This window comes from Seriola aureovittata, chromosome 11 (assembly GCF_021018895.1).
Source record: "Seriola aureovittata isolate HTS-2021-v1 ecotype China chromosome 11, ASM2101889v1, whole genome shotgun sequence".
In the NCBI taxonomy this organism is placed as follows: domain Eukaryota; kingdom Metazoa; phylum Chordata; class Actinopteri; order Carangiformes; family Carangidae; genus Seriola; species Seriola aureovittata.
Window position 1 is genome coordinate 15,919,449 of NC_079374.1, and position 16,330 is coordinate 15,935,778.

The 16,330-nt window shown below is 40.4% G+C and overlaps 2 protein-coding genes across 3 annotated transcripts; one reads left to right on the forward strand and one right to left on the reverse strand.

The window, feature by feature from the left end:
* Positions 1–1,206: 1,206 nt before the first annotated feature.
* Positions 1,207–6,017, reverse strand: tmem41aa (transmembrane protein 41aa). The gene is made up of 5 exons (XM_056389793.1): positions 5,753–6,017; positions 4,733–4,883; positions 3,821–3,982; positions 2,931–3,069; positions 1,207–2,616 (listed from the first exon to the last, which is right to left on the reverse strand). The coding sequence occupies exons 1-5, from the start codon at positions 5,926–5,928 to the stop codon at positions 2,396–2,398; spliced, it is 849 nt and encodes a 282-aa protein (XP_056245768.1). The 5' UTR covers positions 5,929–6,017; the 3' UTR covers positions 1,207–2,395.
* A 237-nt stretch (positions 6,018–6,254) lies between these two features.
* Positions 6,255–16,202, forward strand: ehhadh (enoyl-CoA, hydratase/3-hydroxyacyl CoA dehydrogenase). 2 transcript variants are annotated; one of them, XM_056389125.1, is made up of 7 exons: positions 6,255–6,499; positions 7,896–7,999; positions 9,081–9,250; positions 9,793–9,904; positions 10,516–10,620; positions 13,625–13,966; positions 14,297–16,202. In XM_056389125.1, exons 1-7 carry the CDS (start codon positions 6,426–6,428, stop codon positions 15,550–15,552), a joined length of 2,163 nt encoding a protein of 720 aa, XP_056245100.1. In that variant the 5' UTR covers positions 6,255–6,425; the 3' UTR covers positions 15,553–16,202. The 2 variants fall into 2 exon arrangements, with proteins under 2 accessions (XP_056245100.1, XP_056245101.1); XM_056389126.1 differs by having other exon boundaries at positions 6,384–6,499; positions 7,901–7,999.
* The last annotated feature ends 128 nt before the right edge of the window (positions 16,203–16,330 follow it).

Sequence of the window (16,330 nt, forward strand, 5' to 3'; positions counted from 1 at the left end):
TTTTAAGAGCAGTTTTGAAGTTGAGGCTCTTTTCTTGCATTGCGGAGGACGCTTCAGACCTCTGTCTCTCTTATGTTTTTGGCTCTTTATAAGCGCAGGTTTCCCTCTAGCTGGTTCGGTTTTCGCTGTGGTGTTGTGAGCGGAGCATCCTGGTTGTTGAGACATCTGTGAGGCAACCGCAATCTGAGGCGAAACTTGTCAAGATGGTAGTAAACTTTTTTTTTTTTTTTTTAACTTCCAAGGATAGTTTGTTTCTAGGTTTTTGTGGGGTGTTGCTAGGCATTAATATTCATTACCAGAAAACCACAATCACACACATCACTGAGGACAGTGTACAGTGTTGTTAGTCATATCACACGGTGGTTGGATAGTTTAGGCTTTACCTTGTTTTCTGTTGATCTGGTTTGCTCGTCAGTTACACTGATTTAATAATGCAGTATGTCTGGAGCAGTAGTTTGGATTCTTTGCTTTAATATTCATTCCTGTTAGATCACTACCAATAATACTAGCTGTTAAAAATGTGGTTGAAAAATATCCTAGCTAGGGTTTTCAACATATTTGGGAATCAGAATGGCAAAAAAAAAAAAAAAAAAAAAAAAAAAAAAAAATTGCAAGTAGGTATGACTGTTTGACAAGCGGGAGGGTTGACAGAGTATCCAGGTCTGAAAATAAATAAGTTGATTGAAATTGTTCTGACTTTGGGAATGAACAGCAAAAGTGGGCATTTTAACAACCATCCAAAAACGTATGGATTAGCTGAGGAAGGATTTAGTAAAGTCTGGTCAGATGTATGCAGAACCACAGCAGTGTTTTTTTTTGTCCCATCTTCTTGTTCAATGAGCAAACACAAAGCATTGCATGAGACTGTTGTAGGCGATCCAGTATGTATTACACTTCATATAGCACTAGACTTTCAGTAGTGGTTTTACATGGATCCATTTCTTAACTGCATTTCACCATTTGGGAGATTCCTTTTGTTTCCTCAGTAGGTCAAAACCCTAAAGTCCTACATTTCCCACGGGCCAAAAGGTCCCAAACACCTCAAGGTAATTAGTGACTGTGCGCTGGACAGACATATGATCCATTTTTAACACATCTTGTGGATCCATGACTTTCTGGTAACAGCCATGCTGTTGTTTTGAGTTGTGAGTGAACTGTATTGCTGAGCAACCTGGATCTGAGCAATAAAGAATATTTGAAAGAAAGTGTTGTTTTATCACGTTTACCGTTTTATTATTTCAAAGATTTTTTCACTTCTGAAATAAAAAAAGTGCCACATCATTTGTGATCCGACATACTGCAAATGTCACTGCCATGAATTATATTTAAAAGAATTTACATGTCTGGGGAAACAAAATTGCAGAGACAACATTTTTCACTTTAACCCACATGAAGAAAGAAAATACACTTTATGAAACACACACGCAGTAGGACCAGAATGCTGCTCTTCAACACACATGATAAGAGGCAGCAAAGATGGATTTTGAAGCAATATTAAAGCTTGATTTAACAGAGGCCTCACGCTGCCTGAATTAACTGCACATTCACTTTCAAATAAGAATCCAGCTCATTAACATCAAGACACATTAAATCAGGGCTGTACATTTAGTCACAAAAATCATAATGTAATTCAACTGGTTCCTCAAAAGGACATGTGGACATGGTACTCTGGTCTTTCCGAGGCCAAATACTGGTCTCTAAATTACACTGTACAATGTGAAAAACAGTTCAGAGTTGAAAAATAGTAAAAAAAAAAAAAACTGCCCTATATACTTTATTACAATTTACACTGAAATTGTAAGATGTGATTGTCAAACAAGTAAAATACAACTTCACGTTGTGTAGTTTATACTGCAAATAGTATTTCAGTTACAAATAACATTGTTTACACAAACCCAACAAAATGATCATATGAACCATCCAGCTCGTACAAACATAGGTAGGCTTTTAATATTTACATACATTTTTCCGCATGTCCATGCTGGAGGTAGAAGTTCATGACTGCATGACAGGCACTTTGAACACTCACTTAATAATATAACGAGTGCAGGAGCAAATTTTCCTTAAAATCCTTCCCCCCCTCAATATGAATACTGTACAGTGATACATCTATATACAGATGCTGTGTATGCTGTTGTTGTGGTACAGAAACACCAACATTTGGTAACACAACACACTCAGCTTCAAATCCCACTGTGACAGTCTCATCATTTTTTTTTAAAGTTAAAATCCCTTTCCCATGTCCAGGTGGCTCCAGGAAATAAAGCACTCCAGATAAAAGAGGCTGTCACACGCACGTGTGTGCAAAGGTTTTGTGAGTCTCCACTTCACATACATTCACTCTCGAGGGCAGAGCACACCAAAACACCAAGAACAAAGTCATTTACAGAACAAATCACTGGACCTTCTTATCTGTGATGAGTCCATTCTGTGAGCGGACATCCAGTTTGAGACGCCTCTGACTGTAGTGGCGGATGAGGGCACCGGGCAGCAGAGCCATGCAGGCGATGGCCAGCAGCTGCAGCAGCCGCTCCCAGGAGAACAAGTCATCAAGCGACGATACCTCAGACAGCATGACGCCTGTCTGGACACAGATGAAGTTGTACGGCAGGAGACCTATGAAAGCAGATCAAAAACAAACGGCAGTGAGTCGCGATATGGAACTTTATTTGCAACACTGAGACCAATACTTCGGTGTTCTGGTTTGAATTGATGCACTCTGACTGACAATTTAAGGAAAACGACAAAACTATGAATAGAGCTTAAGGAACAAATATTAAACAGTAATTGGCATTTAACCTATTATGCTAAAACTTGTGGTTCATGAATACATGACGTACAGTATGAAGAGTGTGGAGAGAGTGTCATCACATCATTTACTGACAGCTCTGACAAGCCGTCAACTACGTGATCCACGTGTGCTTGCTTACCAATGAAGACTGAGCAGAAGAAGAAGGTGATCGGGATGTTTACAATCGGGGCCGACATGTTCAGAAACCAGTTGGGTGTCATGGGAAAGAATCGTAGGAAGAGCAGAAAGAAGAATAGACAGTCCTGGTTCTCCTCAACCTGGGAGAGAGACATTACATGCTAAACAACGGTTTATGACGGGACAGTAGATTATAGATTATACAATAGATTCTTTTTTGTAATTTCTCTTTTGGCTGATAGTGTCACGTCACATTGTTTCTGGTACTGTAATAACAAAAATCCAGTGTCAAATGACAGTAAATACTATTACACGCTGTGTAGCTTATCAACAGGTATGTGATAACAATCATCATTTGACTTTGTTATAGTGGAATCAGATTTATTTTGGTGAGTAACACTGTGGCATAACTTCGCCTAACATTACCCTAACTGTGATTCAGAGTCAGTACAAAGCATTGTGTCCCGTTGACGTAGGTCTCATAGTTACTATGAAATCATGAGATGTTTATTATTACACAACACATCCTTTGGGAGGTGATAAAACTTGTGAAGGCTTACAACCCATATTGTAAGAGATTTTACAAGAAGAATCATAACGTTAGGTTTTCATTGGGACTCTTAGAATGGAGAGTTCTCATTCTCATTTCACTCTTTTACTTGAGTTAATTTGTGCATGCAGACCTCTTGGCAGTGTATTTATATGCACTGTCAGCAGTATGCAGATCTTGTTCTCTCTATGTAGAACATCTACACACCTGGAAGAACAGTTAATTGTTGAGATTTAAACTTTGTACATCAGCTCTTTACAAATTTGCAAACATAATTCTATACAACTACTTTTAACATTTTTTGCCTTGAATTAGTTGTTTACACTGTGTCACACATATACCTTCCTCTGTAGCATGGAGACTTTATCAGGGAAGAGGTTCACAATGTAGTGCTTTCCGAAGGCCTGGGACAGGAGGTAGCACATGGTGGAGCCCACAGTGGTGAGCACACAGGCTAACAGCAGTCCTTGATATGGTCCAAATATAGCTCCTGCAAGAATGTTCTGCACAAAGACAAGTGGAGACCAAAGACCTGTGTTACTAAACATCATCAATATGTGTGTCAGCTCTGACACGCACCCTGTCCAGACCTGGCATTAACATGCATCTCGGGTGATCCGATCACAAGTGGACAGCTCTAAGTACAGGTGTGAATGCACCCAGGAAGCACTGAGGACACATTTGACATCCACAGTCTAATTAGCCCCGCCTCAGTTTCATAATGAACCGAAAATAGTTTTAAACTTCTCACTGTGTTTCCCATACATAGATTTATTGTGGCGGCTATATCAACACTGACAGTCACATATTGATTTTCATTTTATTTTTTACTATTTCAAATGGCTAAAACCTTATTTCACTGCGCGCTGCTGTAAACTGCATGTGGCTTGTAGTTTTGGGCTTTTCTCTGTGCTGCACACTCAGCTATGCAGAAAGTATTACAATGAGCGGCCAACAGTCCAGCATGGCTGCAACACAAACTGACATTCCCTTCTTGTTTGCACTAGATGAGTATTTTTATCCTCTGCAGTGTGTCATCTTTAAAGACAAAACCAAGCACACACCACATGCAGGCCAAGTCCCTTTTCAGTTTTTCTTAAAGTACGTCTCTCACGAAAGCCTAAATTCTTTTACACCTACCAAGCATGACAGTTTTTAGCAAATTTCAATCCATTTTTCATATTTTTCTATTAAACAATGTCCTTGACATCCAGCATCAGTACAAAGAACACCTGAGAATGTTTTTACCTTACCAGGAACGAGGATCCAGGAATGGCAAAGGACTGCTTGTACAGATATGCACTACAGAAGAGTAGCAGGACATATCCAGTGTGCTCTGTCTTGTAAAACTGCAGAAGCTCAGCCAGTTCTCTCAGTTCCTCCAAGTCTGAAGGGAACTTCAACCTGCAGCAACATCAACACTCAAGTTAGTCACATCATCCATTCATCCATGTACAGAAAGGGTAGGGAAATATGGACAGATGACATAGTAATCAGAAATATCTCAATTTTGACAGCAGCATAACTACAAACAAATATAAAATTGGGTATTTCTGTAAATAGTCTGCAAATAGTCATCAATATAAAATGAATCAGCAGTTTATCAGTAATTTTACAATTGATAAATTACAATTAAAATAATAATTAAAAAAAAGAAAAAAGAAAAGTAAAATACAAAAAAAAATCTCTAGTTCCATGTGACTGAACTGTGGGCTTAATGAAATCGCAATGGGCATTTTTCACTATTCCCGAGTTTATTGACTACTTGTTAGTAGCAGCCCTATCTTATTCTATTTACCACGTTGCTTATGGTTAAGTCTCAACAGTAAAACAATTGTTAAATCACAATATAACACACCAAGCACAGAGCAATGGTTTCTTTTAATAAGAGCAAAATAATCATAACCAATAAGCATTAGATGGTAAAAATGTAACTGCTAATATTTTGTTGATTTTACATATTATGATATGTTATCATGATATTTTGTTCCACAACTGTGTAACATAAAATACAGAATAAATAGGGAATATTCAACTACATTGCGACATGCTTAATTATTATAAGTTCCCCGATCATTATAACTGCTTTTGGCTGTGGATACAGGTGTGTGAAGGGGAGAGAAGGTGGGATGGGGGTATGCTAACATTAGTCAGCTAGCGACACTAACGTTACAGTAGCATACTATTTAAATACTGGAGCTAGATACATTTATATATATGTCAAACCTAGAGAAATACTTTATCTTCTCCTGCTAACGGCTAACACCAGTCACCTGCTGGCTTCTTCTGAGCTGTCGGGGGGCCGCTCAGACTCTGCTGTGTCCACATGTTCTCTTTCGGCAGCTGGATGAGGACGTCGTCGGGGGGCCGCGGGCAGGTACAGGGACAGTGAGTACAGGTACAAGCTGGCTAACACAACTACAGCGATTAGTCCGACGAGTGAGCGCATGTTTCTCACTTTAGTAGCCAGTAAACCACCGACTGTTTCAGCTCCCAGTTGTCACCGAGAGCAACGGAAAGAAACAACGGCGGGCCAACCGCTGCAGCGACGTCACTTCCGCCTATCGACAGACTTTAAGTTATTGTAATACTTCAGTTCAAAGATTGCACATCATTGGTCGGCAATTACATGCTACATTAAAATATGTTGTTGTTTTTCTTTGGGTGTTTTTTTGTTTTTGTTCTTACAGATTAATAACAGAAGAAGGGGAATCAAATAGAGAGAATTGGGTTTTCTGATCGGCTCATGGCCAGGTGAGGGCGGTAATGCTCTGAGTTCTGGCCAAGAAGACGAAGAAGAAAATCGTTTGGAAACATGCATGGATACATGGAGTGAAAAAGTGTTATAAAGGTTGTTGTCGTCCTGCCAGCAGGCGTGAAGTTACAAAGTTCAGTCTGCACACCAAAAAGACTTGCGACAACTTGCAGTGCTCGATCGTCGACATCATGGCTCACTATACTCGTGTTTCAGGGTCCGTTGGGTTGATTACTCTCCAAAATCCGCCTGTCAACGCGCTCAGGTGAGCTAAAGTCACAGACAAGGCTGTACAGAGTATTTTAAGATCCACGATGTTTGTTTGTGTTGTGGGAAGACAATTTACTAACCCCACATGTAGCTTTAGAGGTGCGATAGCTACACTTGCGCAAGAAAAGAGGCACACAAGATACTTTGTGCGTAAAGAGAATAACTTGATTTTGTGAGCTCAAGATAAAAAATATTTTGCCAGAGGATGGCGTCAGAGGAAAGATTTCTGATAGACAAAACAGTATTGGGCTGTAACCAATTACATTCCTCAAGTCCTGTACTTTTAGTATAATTTGTATTCTACTTAATTATTTGCATTTCATGCTACTTTATACTTCTACACTACATTTAAGAGCGAATACTTTTTACTCCCCTACATTGATCTGACAGCTACTGTTACTTTGCAGTAACAGATTTTATTTAAATCTGTGATGTCCTCATATGATGCATTGTTATAGATTAACGGTATGAAAAGTAGTTAAAATAAGCTTGACTTTGATCCTCTGCTTGCTTACATGGAAATGTATCAGTTATGACATTAATTATAATAATAAAAAACTGTTACAATACACTGACACTGGTTCCATTCTGCTGCATTGTTTTTGCTGATAATACTTACTAATATTATTACTTTTTATCTACAAAAAGGTTCAATGTAAGACTTTTACTTATAGAGGAATATTTTTCAGCTATGCTACTTTTACTTAAGAATCCTTCTGAATCCTTCTTCTCTGAGCTAAAACAGGTTTATTTTATGTACAGTGGGCTGTTGAGGACATCTCAGACTCAGCTTGTCAAGCTCAGCTTTAGCTGTTACTTAAAAAAAAAAATTTTTAAAACCTTGCTGAAGGGCACCTCAGTTGTGGTAAGGAAGTGGGGGACTTTTCTAACACACATTTATTCTGTCCGCTTTTCTATTTAGGCCACTGCTGACCCATTTTATAGAAACATTTATATATAATGTATGGTATGTTCTAAATAATGCATATCTGATGAAGTTAACATATTTTCTGCTGCGCTTTCAAGGCCTGTATTTAAGATGTATTTATCAAAAGTGATCATTGTGACATGCAAGGGTGGAACCATAGAAAATAAACAACGGGTAAGAAAAGCTACACAGAAATGATACAATAAAAATTTATAGTGATTCAGATTTTTTTTGAGAAGGACTTAAAAATCTTTCCTCTGAAGGAGGAAGAAGCGCTGCAGCAGAAAGGTCTGTTCCTTAATCCTAGATAATAACAATTTAAAAACCAACACATTAAAAAAATCCTAAATTGAGTATATCGGCAGAGGACTGCCCAATTACTGAAGTTAAGTCTAAACTTATATATATATCGATATTATAAACTCACTCACTCATGTAAAACTATGTGTTTTATTTTACACAGTGCAGCGGTGAGGCAGGGCATCGTTGACACGGTGAAGAGAGCACTCGGTGACCCAAAGGTGAAGTCAGTGGTTATCTGTGGCCAGAATGGAATATTCTGTGGGGGTATGGACATTTTTCTTTATTTCCTGAAAGTTCAAAATGTTGACACAACTCCAAATCTGCCATTTTTATTGTTGGTTTTAAATGTAAACTGCTTCAGCACACCCTTAGCAATAAGATTTAAAAAAAAAAAAAAAATCCTTTGAACTGGAACCACTCCATGACATTCTGGTTGCAAATTATGGGTGCATTTGGTCCCACATCCCACACTGTTACCTTGATGTACAATGGATTCCCTCTGGTCCTCAACAAGAGAACAAGGGAAAATGGGATTAAAATGCTGCAGGACATTTTCTTTTGACTGCAATTGGTCCACAGAGACACAACAAGAAGGAAAGCAGATTTCATACATTTTAAATTTGTATCATGTTGTGGTGATTTGGGGGATACGCTTGATGCAGAAAGCAGTCATGGAGAGGGGAAATAGAAAAGAACAAGAGAGAATATTACAACATTTGTTAATATAAAATGGAACTGGAGTTCATCAAAAACACATAAAACTGCTAAAGTAAATAATGGCACTAACAGACTCAGATAAATATTCATCAGTAGGTCATGTTTATTAAGTAAGTGCAAGTTCAACTCTGTGTTATAAAATAAACATGAACTGTTGAAGAAAATTAAAGTGAATCAACACTTGTGCTGCAACTAACAATTATTTTCATCATAGAGTAATATGCAGATTATTTTCTCGATTAAGCAATTGATCTTTTTCAAACTAAAAAAAAAACAGTTTCCTGAAGCTTAACCTGAGTTGATTAGCCTAACAATATTAAAACAAAACATATTCATCACATAAGACAAAGAAAAGTAGAAAATATTCATTCTTGACAAGCTGAAACCAATGAATGAATGGTATTCTTTCAAGAAAAAAACGACTGAAATGATTAATTAGTTGATAATTAGTTTTTTGACAAATTTTGTTCAATAAATTGTGTCATCTCTAATCACCAGCGTGTGATTTTTTAACACCAAAACTGGGGATTTTGTGTAATCTCCATCAAAGACGACATCCAGACGGATATGGAACCAGATGCACCTCACGGCGCCACTGATAACATCATCCGTTTCATTTGCATGACAGGGGCCGACATCAAAGAGTTTGGGACCAACATGTCTGGGCCTCCACTGGTACCGATGATACACGCCATCGAGGCTGCAAACAAACCGGTGGTGGCAGCCATAGAGGGAAGCGCTTTAGGCGGAGGCCTTGAGCTCGCACTTGGCTGTCATTATCGAATCGCACACTCCAAAGTTAGTTCACACTTCAGACCTCTGTGTCTCTCTCTGTCAGTGTCTCTCTAATGTCAGTGTCGAGCTGCATCACTGTCTGACTCACACTATTAAATGTTACACAGTGACTTGTCATGGGAAACATTAATTACTATATTTCCATAGTGGTTATTTATTCATTCATTCATTCATTAACACAACTCATGGGGGGTCCAAGGCAAAAAAACTACAACAATAAAAAGAAATCCACATAACAACAAAACAATAGACATTCCACAATAATCAGGCATTTACATAATTTATTCATTAAAACTATGACCGGTTTATTTTTTTTTGGTCATTTAAGAAAAATAAAAAATAAAATAGACATTACTTTCCCAGAGGTACGATATTCTTGAGATTCTCTAATACTGTGAAGATTTTTTTTCCCCCACCCTTCTAAGACATAAAATAATCACTGTAATGCGTTTACTCGCCAGAGAGAGCTGTGTTTGTGAATGTCATGGAGACCCATTGTTCAGTACCCTCCATTCATCACACTTTGTGCCTTTGTGTCCTTTCAGGCCAGACTGGGACTTCCAGAGGTGAGTCTGGGTCTACTGCCAGCTGCAGGGGGAACCCAGCGTCTGCCAAGGCTCATTGGGGTCCCAGCTGCCTTAGACCTCATCACCACAGGTAGCAAAGACAGGTTAACCTTGTCCACCTTTTTATAGAGTTGTTACGAGTTCAGATAGTTTTAATGCACTAAACTAGGTGTAGGTCAGCATCAGTAAATATGAAGGAATCTCCAAACACAATAGTCTGTTTTTTCTTACAGTGTTCTGTTTGTCGAGCCCATGTTTTGTGTGTTTAACTTGTGGTTCAAAATGAATGCCGCCTGCAAATGTTCCTGCATGTTATCATTATGAGAGTCAGTTATTATCATATTGGCAGAGCTGTTAATTAACACGGTACACAAGAGTGCTGTTACATCTGCTGTTACCGTGACGTTGGTAGTTTAGTGTGGTGACCAGCAGATGTCAGCGTGTATTCATTTTTCCTATCACCACTGCCAGTGAAACCTCTTGTGTCATTATATGAAATTTTATTAAATCATAATAAATCAAACAATTCTTCTTTTTTTTTTTGGCATTTTGCCTTAATTCGATAAAGGCAAGAATCAAACAAAGGGAAAGTATATGTCCTAATCACAAAGCCACCAGGACAATGTACTATTGCTTCTCCAATAATTTGAAATGTCACATGTCGCCCATATAGACTCTCTTTGTCCTTCATGTCTGCCGCAGGCCGCCATGTCGCTGCTGCTGAGGCGCTGCAGCTTGGAGTAGTGGATCGGGTTGCTGAGCACAGCACTGTGGATGCAGCTGTAAAGTTTGCCCTGAGTGTTGCAGGTGAGACACAAAAAAGAAAAAAGACATAAGAGCACAAGGTACCCGCTGGTATAAAATCCCCCCTGCTCTTCACCGGTTCAAAAATTGAAAGAAAAAAAGAAACTCAGTAGAAGGAACAGAAATTCCTCCTAGAGCAGTTATTTTAGGCAAGTCCGACCTCAAGAAGTGTCGACATGTAGGTTTGTAGGAAGTCAAAGGAAGCAGAAAACACGGCAGGCAGATCCTCCACCACAGAAGTCATAAATGTTTCATGGCTCTGTCAGATGTGCTCTGATGTCTTCACTGCTTTTGCTGTATTATTCAGAAGGGCGAAAAGGGACAAACTTTCCTAGAATATTAATAGTGGGCCCTCACCAGTCATTTAGGAGGATGAGGATTGCCCCGTGCGTGTGAATCAAACTCATTTACCCGCTGAATGGATTGCTAAAGTGTGCCACATCCCAGCAGTTTACGAGGAATGAGTTCTCAGTCCGTGTAAAGTGTAACACATTCAGATTTTGCTACACGGCGCTATTACTGACAGACCACACTAGTGTGCTCAGCCTGAAGAATAAGTGAGAAATAAAACAACTTTTTAAGATTTTATGTCTTTTTTTGACAGGCTTTTTGTTTATTCTTCAAAACAATTTAACAGCAGCCATATTTACGTGTTATTTTATCGCTGTTTTGAAGTACATTTTTTGGAATCATGCTTATTTGTTTTCTCGTTTAGAGTTAGATAAAAAAAAAGGATCATTTTCATGTCTGGTTTCCTGTGCTTCCAGTCTTTATGCTAAGCTAAGCTAATCCTGGTGCCCTGGCATTAGCTTTATATTTAATATACAGATGTGAGAGTGGTATCGATCTTCTCATCTAAGCCTCAGCAAGAAAGAGTATAAGTCTATTTCCCAAAATGTCAAACTAATCCTTTAAGCATTTAAGAATGGTGTTGTGAACCAGTGCACAAACCACCCACTCTGATGTGTGGTTTTGTGTGTTATCTCTCTCCATGAGGCACATGAGGGGAGGTTGTGTTTTGTTCAGCTTTGCCTAAGCAGAGCCCTGTTTGTACAAGAGCCTTTGATTCTCCTGCATGAAATGAAGATGAGATGATGTTTTCATGACTGCAGGTAGTGAGTTACTTGCTTTGGAGATGTTGTTGTCAGCTTACTCTGCAATGACGGCTCATTTCCAAGATATTAAAATTAATAGGAAGCCTGTTACTTTGTGCCTAGTAATATTGTGCCTTTCGCAAATATTCTTACTACATCCGTGCAAAATGTCAACAGCAAGACTTGAGGATTGTGTGTAAAAAAAAAAAAAAAAAAAAAAATTTTACAATCAGAAGATGATTGCATTCTTACGCTTTTTAGAAATGTTTTTTTTTCACACAACATTGCCAAGATGACTTTGAGTGGGTGAGAAAGTGAGTGTTGTTAGTAAAGCTGAGGCTTAGAGTGAGTCAGACAGAAAAGCCAGCAGCACACAAGATGGGAGATTTGGGGAGATCGAATCAAAATCTGCGAAGATTTTGACTGATACACCAGTCTCGAGTTGATTAGCAGGGGTATTAAATGGGGACAGAAAATGTGTGTCTAAATTTACAAATCAAGTGTAAGTGTTTGTGACATGGAGATGCACGGCTGATGAGTCAACCAGCACAGAATAGATTTAGTCTGTCACATCCATGAATGCAAACATAAGACACTACAGTGCTATAGTACAGTAAAGCTGACACATGGGTATATATTTATACACAAAAAAAAAAAAAAAAAGCAGTCTGTGCACTAAAATTGATGCGCGTCTGTCCTCAAGCACACACACACACACACACACACACACACACACACACACACACACACACACATACACACACACACACACACACAGATTCAAGTCTCTCGCTGGTGACAAGATTAACTTTTTTACCCCAGTAGTCGCAACATCTGCCCGCTACATCTGTCAGGACAACCAGGCTTCCCACTCGCTGCACAACAAATCCACAGCTCAACCATTTACAGATTAACTGCTGCAATAATGCCCTCCTAAAGTACATTGGATTCACATTGCACCGCCACACAGTATCTGATTGACCTTTCACTCTGGACAGAGTGTACATTTAACTGGCCTGAAATGACCTTCACCTTTCATTGTTCATCTGTCATATATTGATCCTGACAATTGTATTAGACCAAACTGTTTATTGTTTGACAAAGTGGATACCATAAATCAGATGTGGCTGCTGTCTCTTTAAGCTTTACCATGGTGACCCAGTTTCTGGCCCAGACCCACGGCTGAGTGTAATTCAGTGGAGCTGTGAAGGATTCTGACTACTGTCTCATGTAATCACGTCAGAGGAGACAGGAATGGGAATTAAGATGCTTTTTAACAAGGTTTTAGTAGAGTGGCCTTCTTCTTCATTCTCATTGTTCCCAAGCTTAAATCGCAGCAGACAGGAAGTCTATTGCTATAAAGTTTTTTGCCTATAATATTAAACTTCTCATGTAGTTTCACCTGGAAAATTGCTCCAGTATTGTACCATTGCTCACAGGCTCACAGAGAATCACAAAAATTCAATTTCCTCCGCCTTGGTTCCTAGAGTTGGAAATTTACCAACTATTTTGCCCGGAACAAAATAGTTGCTTTCCATTTTGTTTCAGATTGGTCATATTCAAGGTGGACAGTAACAGTGCACTGCCAGGGTCCCTCCAATTAGTTTGGAAATGGTCTGTCAAATCACTCTGCTCTTAGAAGCTACTGGGGTATCTAGTGATTGAGTGGACGAGTGTTCCTAAAACAGTAATTAAACCCAGACTGAGTGCCGGCTGACAAATTGGAGAAGGTGGGGGAAAAAAAAAGCGGTACCGATGGAAAAATCAGGAGGCATTTCACTGTTTAAAAAACCAAATCATGCAGGCATACATTTTGATTTGCTTTAAACTTTTAACTGGCACCAAAAGTGACAGAACTACAAGAAAAAAACTAATTCCTCTGGTGTCTCTTTTATTCCATGTTTCTATTTCAGCAAAACCACTGGATGCCCGTCGTATAAGCACCTATCCGTGTCCATGTCCGTCTGATTTTGATGCTCTGTTTGAGGGGGCGATGCAGAAGGTGCGACAAAATGCCCGTGGAGCCATAGCACCAGTGGCGTGTGTCCAGGCGGTCCGAGCTGCTGCCACCCGGCCGTACCTTCAGGGCATGGAGCGGGAGAAAGAGCTGATGGCCACTCTCTTCACCTCAGGCCAGGCCCGCGCCCTGCAGTACTGTTTCTTTGCTCAGAGAGCTGTCAGCAAGTGGAGCATGCCCAATGGAGCCCGCTGGGACACAAGCAAGCCTAGGCCTGTACATAAAGCAGCTGTCATTGGTAAGAGCTTTGGGCTTTTAATTTCTAGATGTCTGAGCTTTGAATAAGCACAAGCAAGTTGACTCATCAAGCTATCTGTGTGGCATCTCCACATTCACGTTGCCTATGGAAACTAAGCCCTCATGTACAGTTCAGCTGAGTTTTAATGGATGAATTCTCTCTTCCCTGCAGGGTGGATTGGATGTATGACAATCTGGATATGTGAAGCTCAGCAGCTTGTGCATTAAAAATTGCAAGCTATGGAAAAACTTTATGCTGCCAGGCCAGAACTATTTACAGTCTAGCATTGTTAATTTTTCTGTAGTCACCGTGTGATTTTTGTCCTCTAAGGTCTTGGCACCATGGGGAGAGGCATAGCAGTGGCCCTGGCTCAGACGGGGTTGTCTGTGGTCGCCGTGGAGACCCAGGAGAAGCAGCTCATGGAGGCAAAGCAGGCAGTGTCAGGCATGTTGGAACGAGGGGCTAAGAGACGTGGGCTGACCCCCGCCGCACTTCATAAGATCAGTTACAGCCACGACATTCAGGCTGTAGCAGACGTTGACCTGGTGATCGAGGCCGTGTTTGAGGACATGGCTCTGAAGAAGAAAGTCTTCCAGCAGCTGTCGGCTGTTTGTAAACCAGGCACTTTCCTGTGCACCAACACTTCTGCGCTAGACGTCGACCACCTGGCCTCTCAAACTCGCAACCCGGAGCTGGTGGTCGGGATGCACTTCTTTGCCCCAGCCCATGTCATGAAGCTGTTGGAGGTGGTGTATGGACCACAGTCCTCTCCTCAAGCCGTGGCCACCGCCATGCAACTGGGAAAGAAAATGGGCAAAGTCGGCGTGGCTGTTGGAAACTGCCGGGGCTTTGTGGGGAACCGCATGCTGAAGCCATACATCGAGCAAGCTTTCTTCCTGTTAGAAGAGGGAGCCACGCCTGAGTTAGTAGATCGAGCACTGGAGGAGTTTGGGTTTCCCATGGGTGTGTTCAGAATGTCTGACCTCTCTGGGCTCGATGTTGGCTGGAGGGTCAGGAAGGGGGATGGGCTGGTGGAGTCTGGTTCAGCGTCAGGGCAGCCAACCAGGCTCCGAGAAGGTCGGCGTTACAGCCCCCTGGGAGACCTGCTCTGTGAGCAAGGACGGTTTGGTCAGAAAACAGGCCGGGGATGGTACCAGTACGACCAACCTGGCAGTCGGGTTGCCAGGTCTGATCCATGGTTTCACAGCTTTCTGGAGGAGTACCGAGCCCGGCATGGCCTGGTGGCACGCCGCATTGACCACCAGGAGGTGCTGGAGCGCTGCCTCTATGCCCTGATCAATGAGGGCTTCCGCATCTTGGAGGATGGAATAGCTGCAGGACCCGAAGACATAGATATCATCTATGTGTTTGGCTATGGCTGGCCCAGGCACCGTGGAGGCCCCATGTTCTACGCTGGCATGGTGGGGCTGGCGAGGGTCTTGGAGAGGCTGGAGCACTACCACCAGGCGCACCCTGATGTGCCCTACCTGCAGCCCTGCAGCCTGCTCAGGAGGCTGGTGGCCAGTGGCAGCCCACCTGTCCACAGGTGGAGGGAAGTCATTAAGAAACTCCACAGCCAGCTTTAAATGCTATACATTTAAATACATTTCAGCTTTAATATCTCAATACACTTGAATAATAATTAAGCTGTGATAAACACAATGGACTACACTTGCATTGTGTTTTTCACAACAATAGTAATAACAATACTGATTGATTTCTTCTTTCTCATGCAGGAGGCATTTGTGCTTTCTGTGATTAATAATCTTAATTAATCTGACTGACCAGCAGCCTTCATGAGCCCACACTACTGACGTACCAGTTTATTAAGTACATGTGTACAATCCTTAAAAATCCTATCTTTGTGAAGCTTGTGGAGTTTTTGTTGACGCTGTATCAGAAATGTGGATTCAACAAACAATATATATCATTATTTGAAAAGAATCTACTGTGATACAATGAATGACCGTCTTGTTTGAGTCTAATCTCTAATAACAGATTTCTATTAAGTTTTTTCATAATGATCCAGACTTTAAAGAATCACACTCAGAAAAGCAACATTTGCTTAGAAAAGTGATGATTTTACTGATCTTCCTACATTAGGCTTGTTTGCTTATTAATTATTCATGTATAATAAATTTTGGTACATTATTTTTACCTTATGTACAATATGTGATAATATAAATCTCATCTATCATCAATGCCTCAATAAAGAAATGTCATACACAAAGATGAAGCTAGTACACCATGTACAGTATTAATGTATTAATTTTATTTATTGTTTGGCTTATTATTGTTTTTTTTATTACTCTTATCATTCTGACCCCAAGTTCAGTGAACTGCTGGATTTCAGTTCATTAGTTT

Excerpts from the sequence above, each read along its gene's own strand:
- tmem41aa (XM_056389793.1), bottom strand. The coding sequence starts at position 5,928 with ATGCGCTCACTCGTCGGACTAATCGCTGTAGTTGTGTTAGCCAGCTTG. Across the intron at positions 3,983-4,732 it reads TTCCTGGATCCTCGTTCCTG|AACATTCTTGCAGGAGCTAT; the intron begins GTAAGGTAAAAA and ends GTCTTTGTGCAG. Across the intron at positions 3,070-3,820 it reads TCTCCATGCTACAGAGGAAG|GTTGAGGAGAACCAGGACTG; the intron begins GTATATGTGTGA and ends TCTCTCTCCCAG.
- ehhadh (XM_056389125.1), top strand. The coding sequence starts at position 6,426 with ATGGCTCACTATACTCGTGTTTCAGGGTCCGTTGGGTTGATTACTCTC. Across the intron at positions 8,000-9,080 it reads GAATGGAATATTCTGTGGGG|GGGCCGACATCAAAGAGTTT; the intron begins GTATGGACATTT and ends TTTGCATGACAG. Across the intron at positions 9,251-9,792 it reads ATCGAATCGCACACTCCAAA|GCCAGACTGGGACTTCCAGA; the intron begins GTTAGTTCACAC and ends GTGTCCTTTCAG.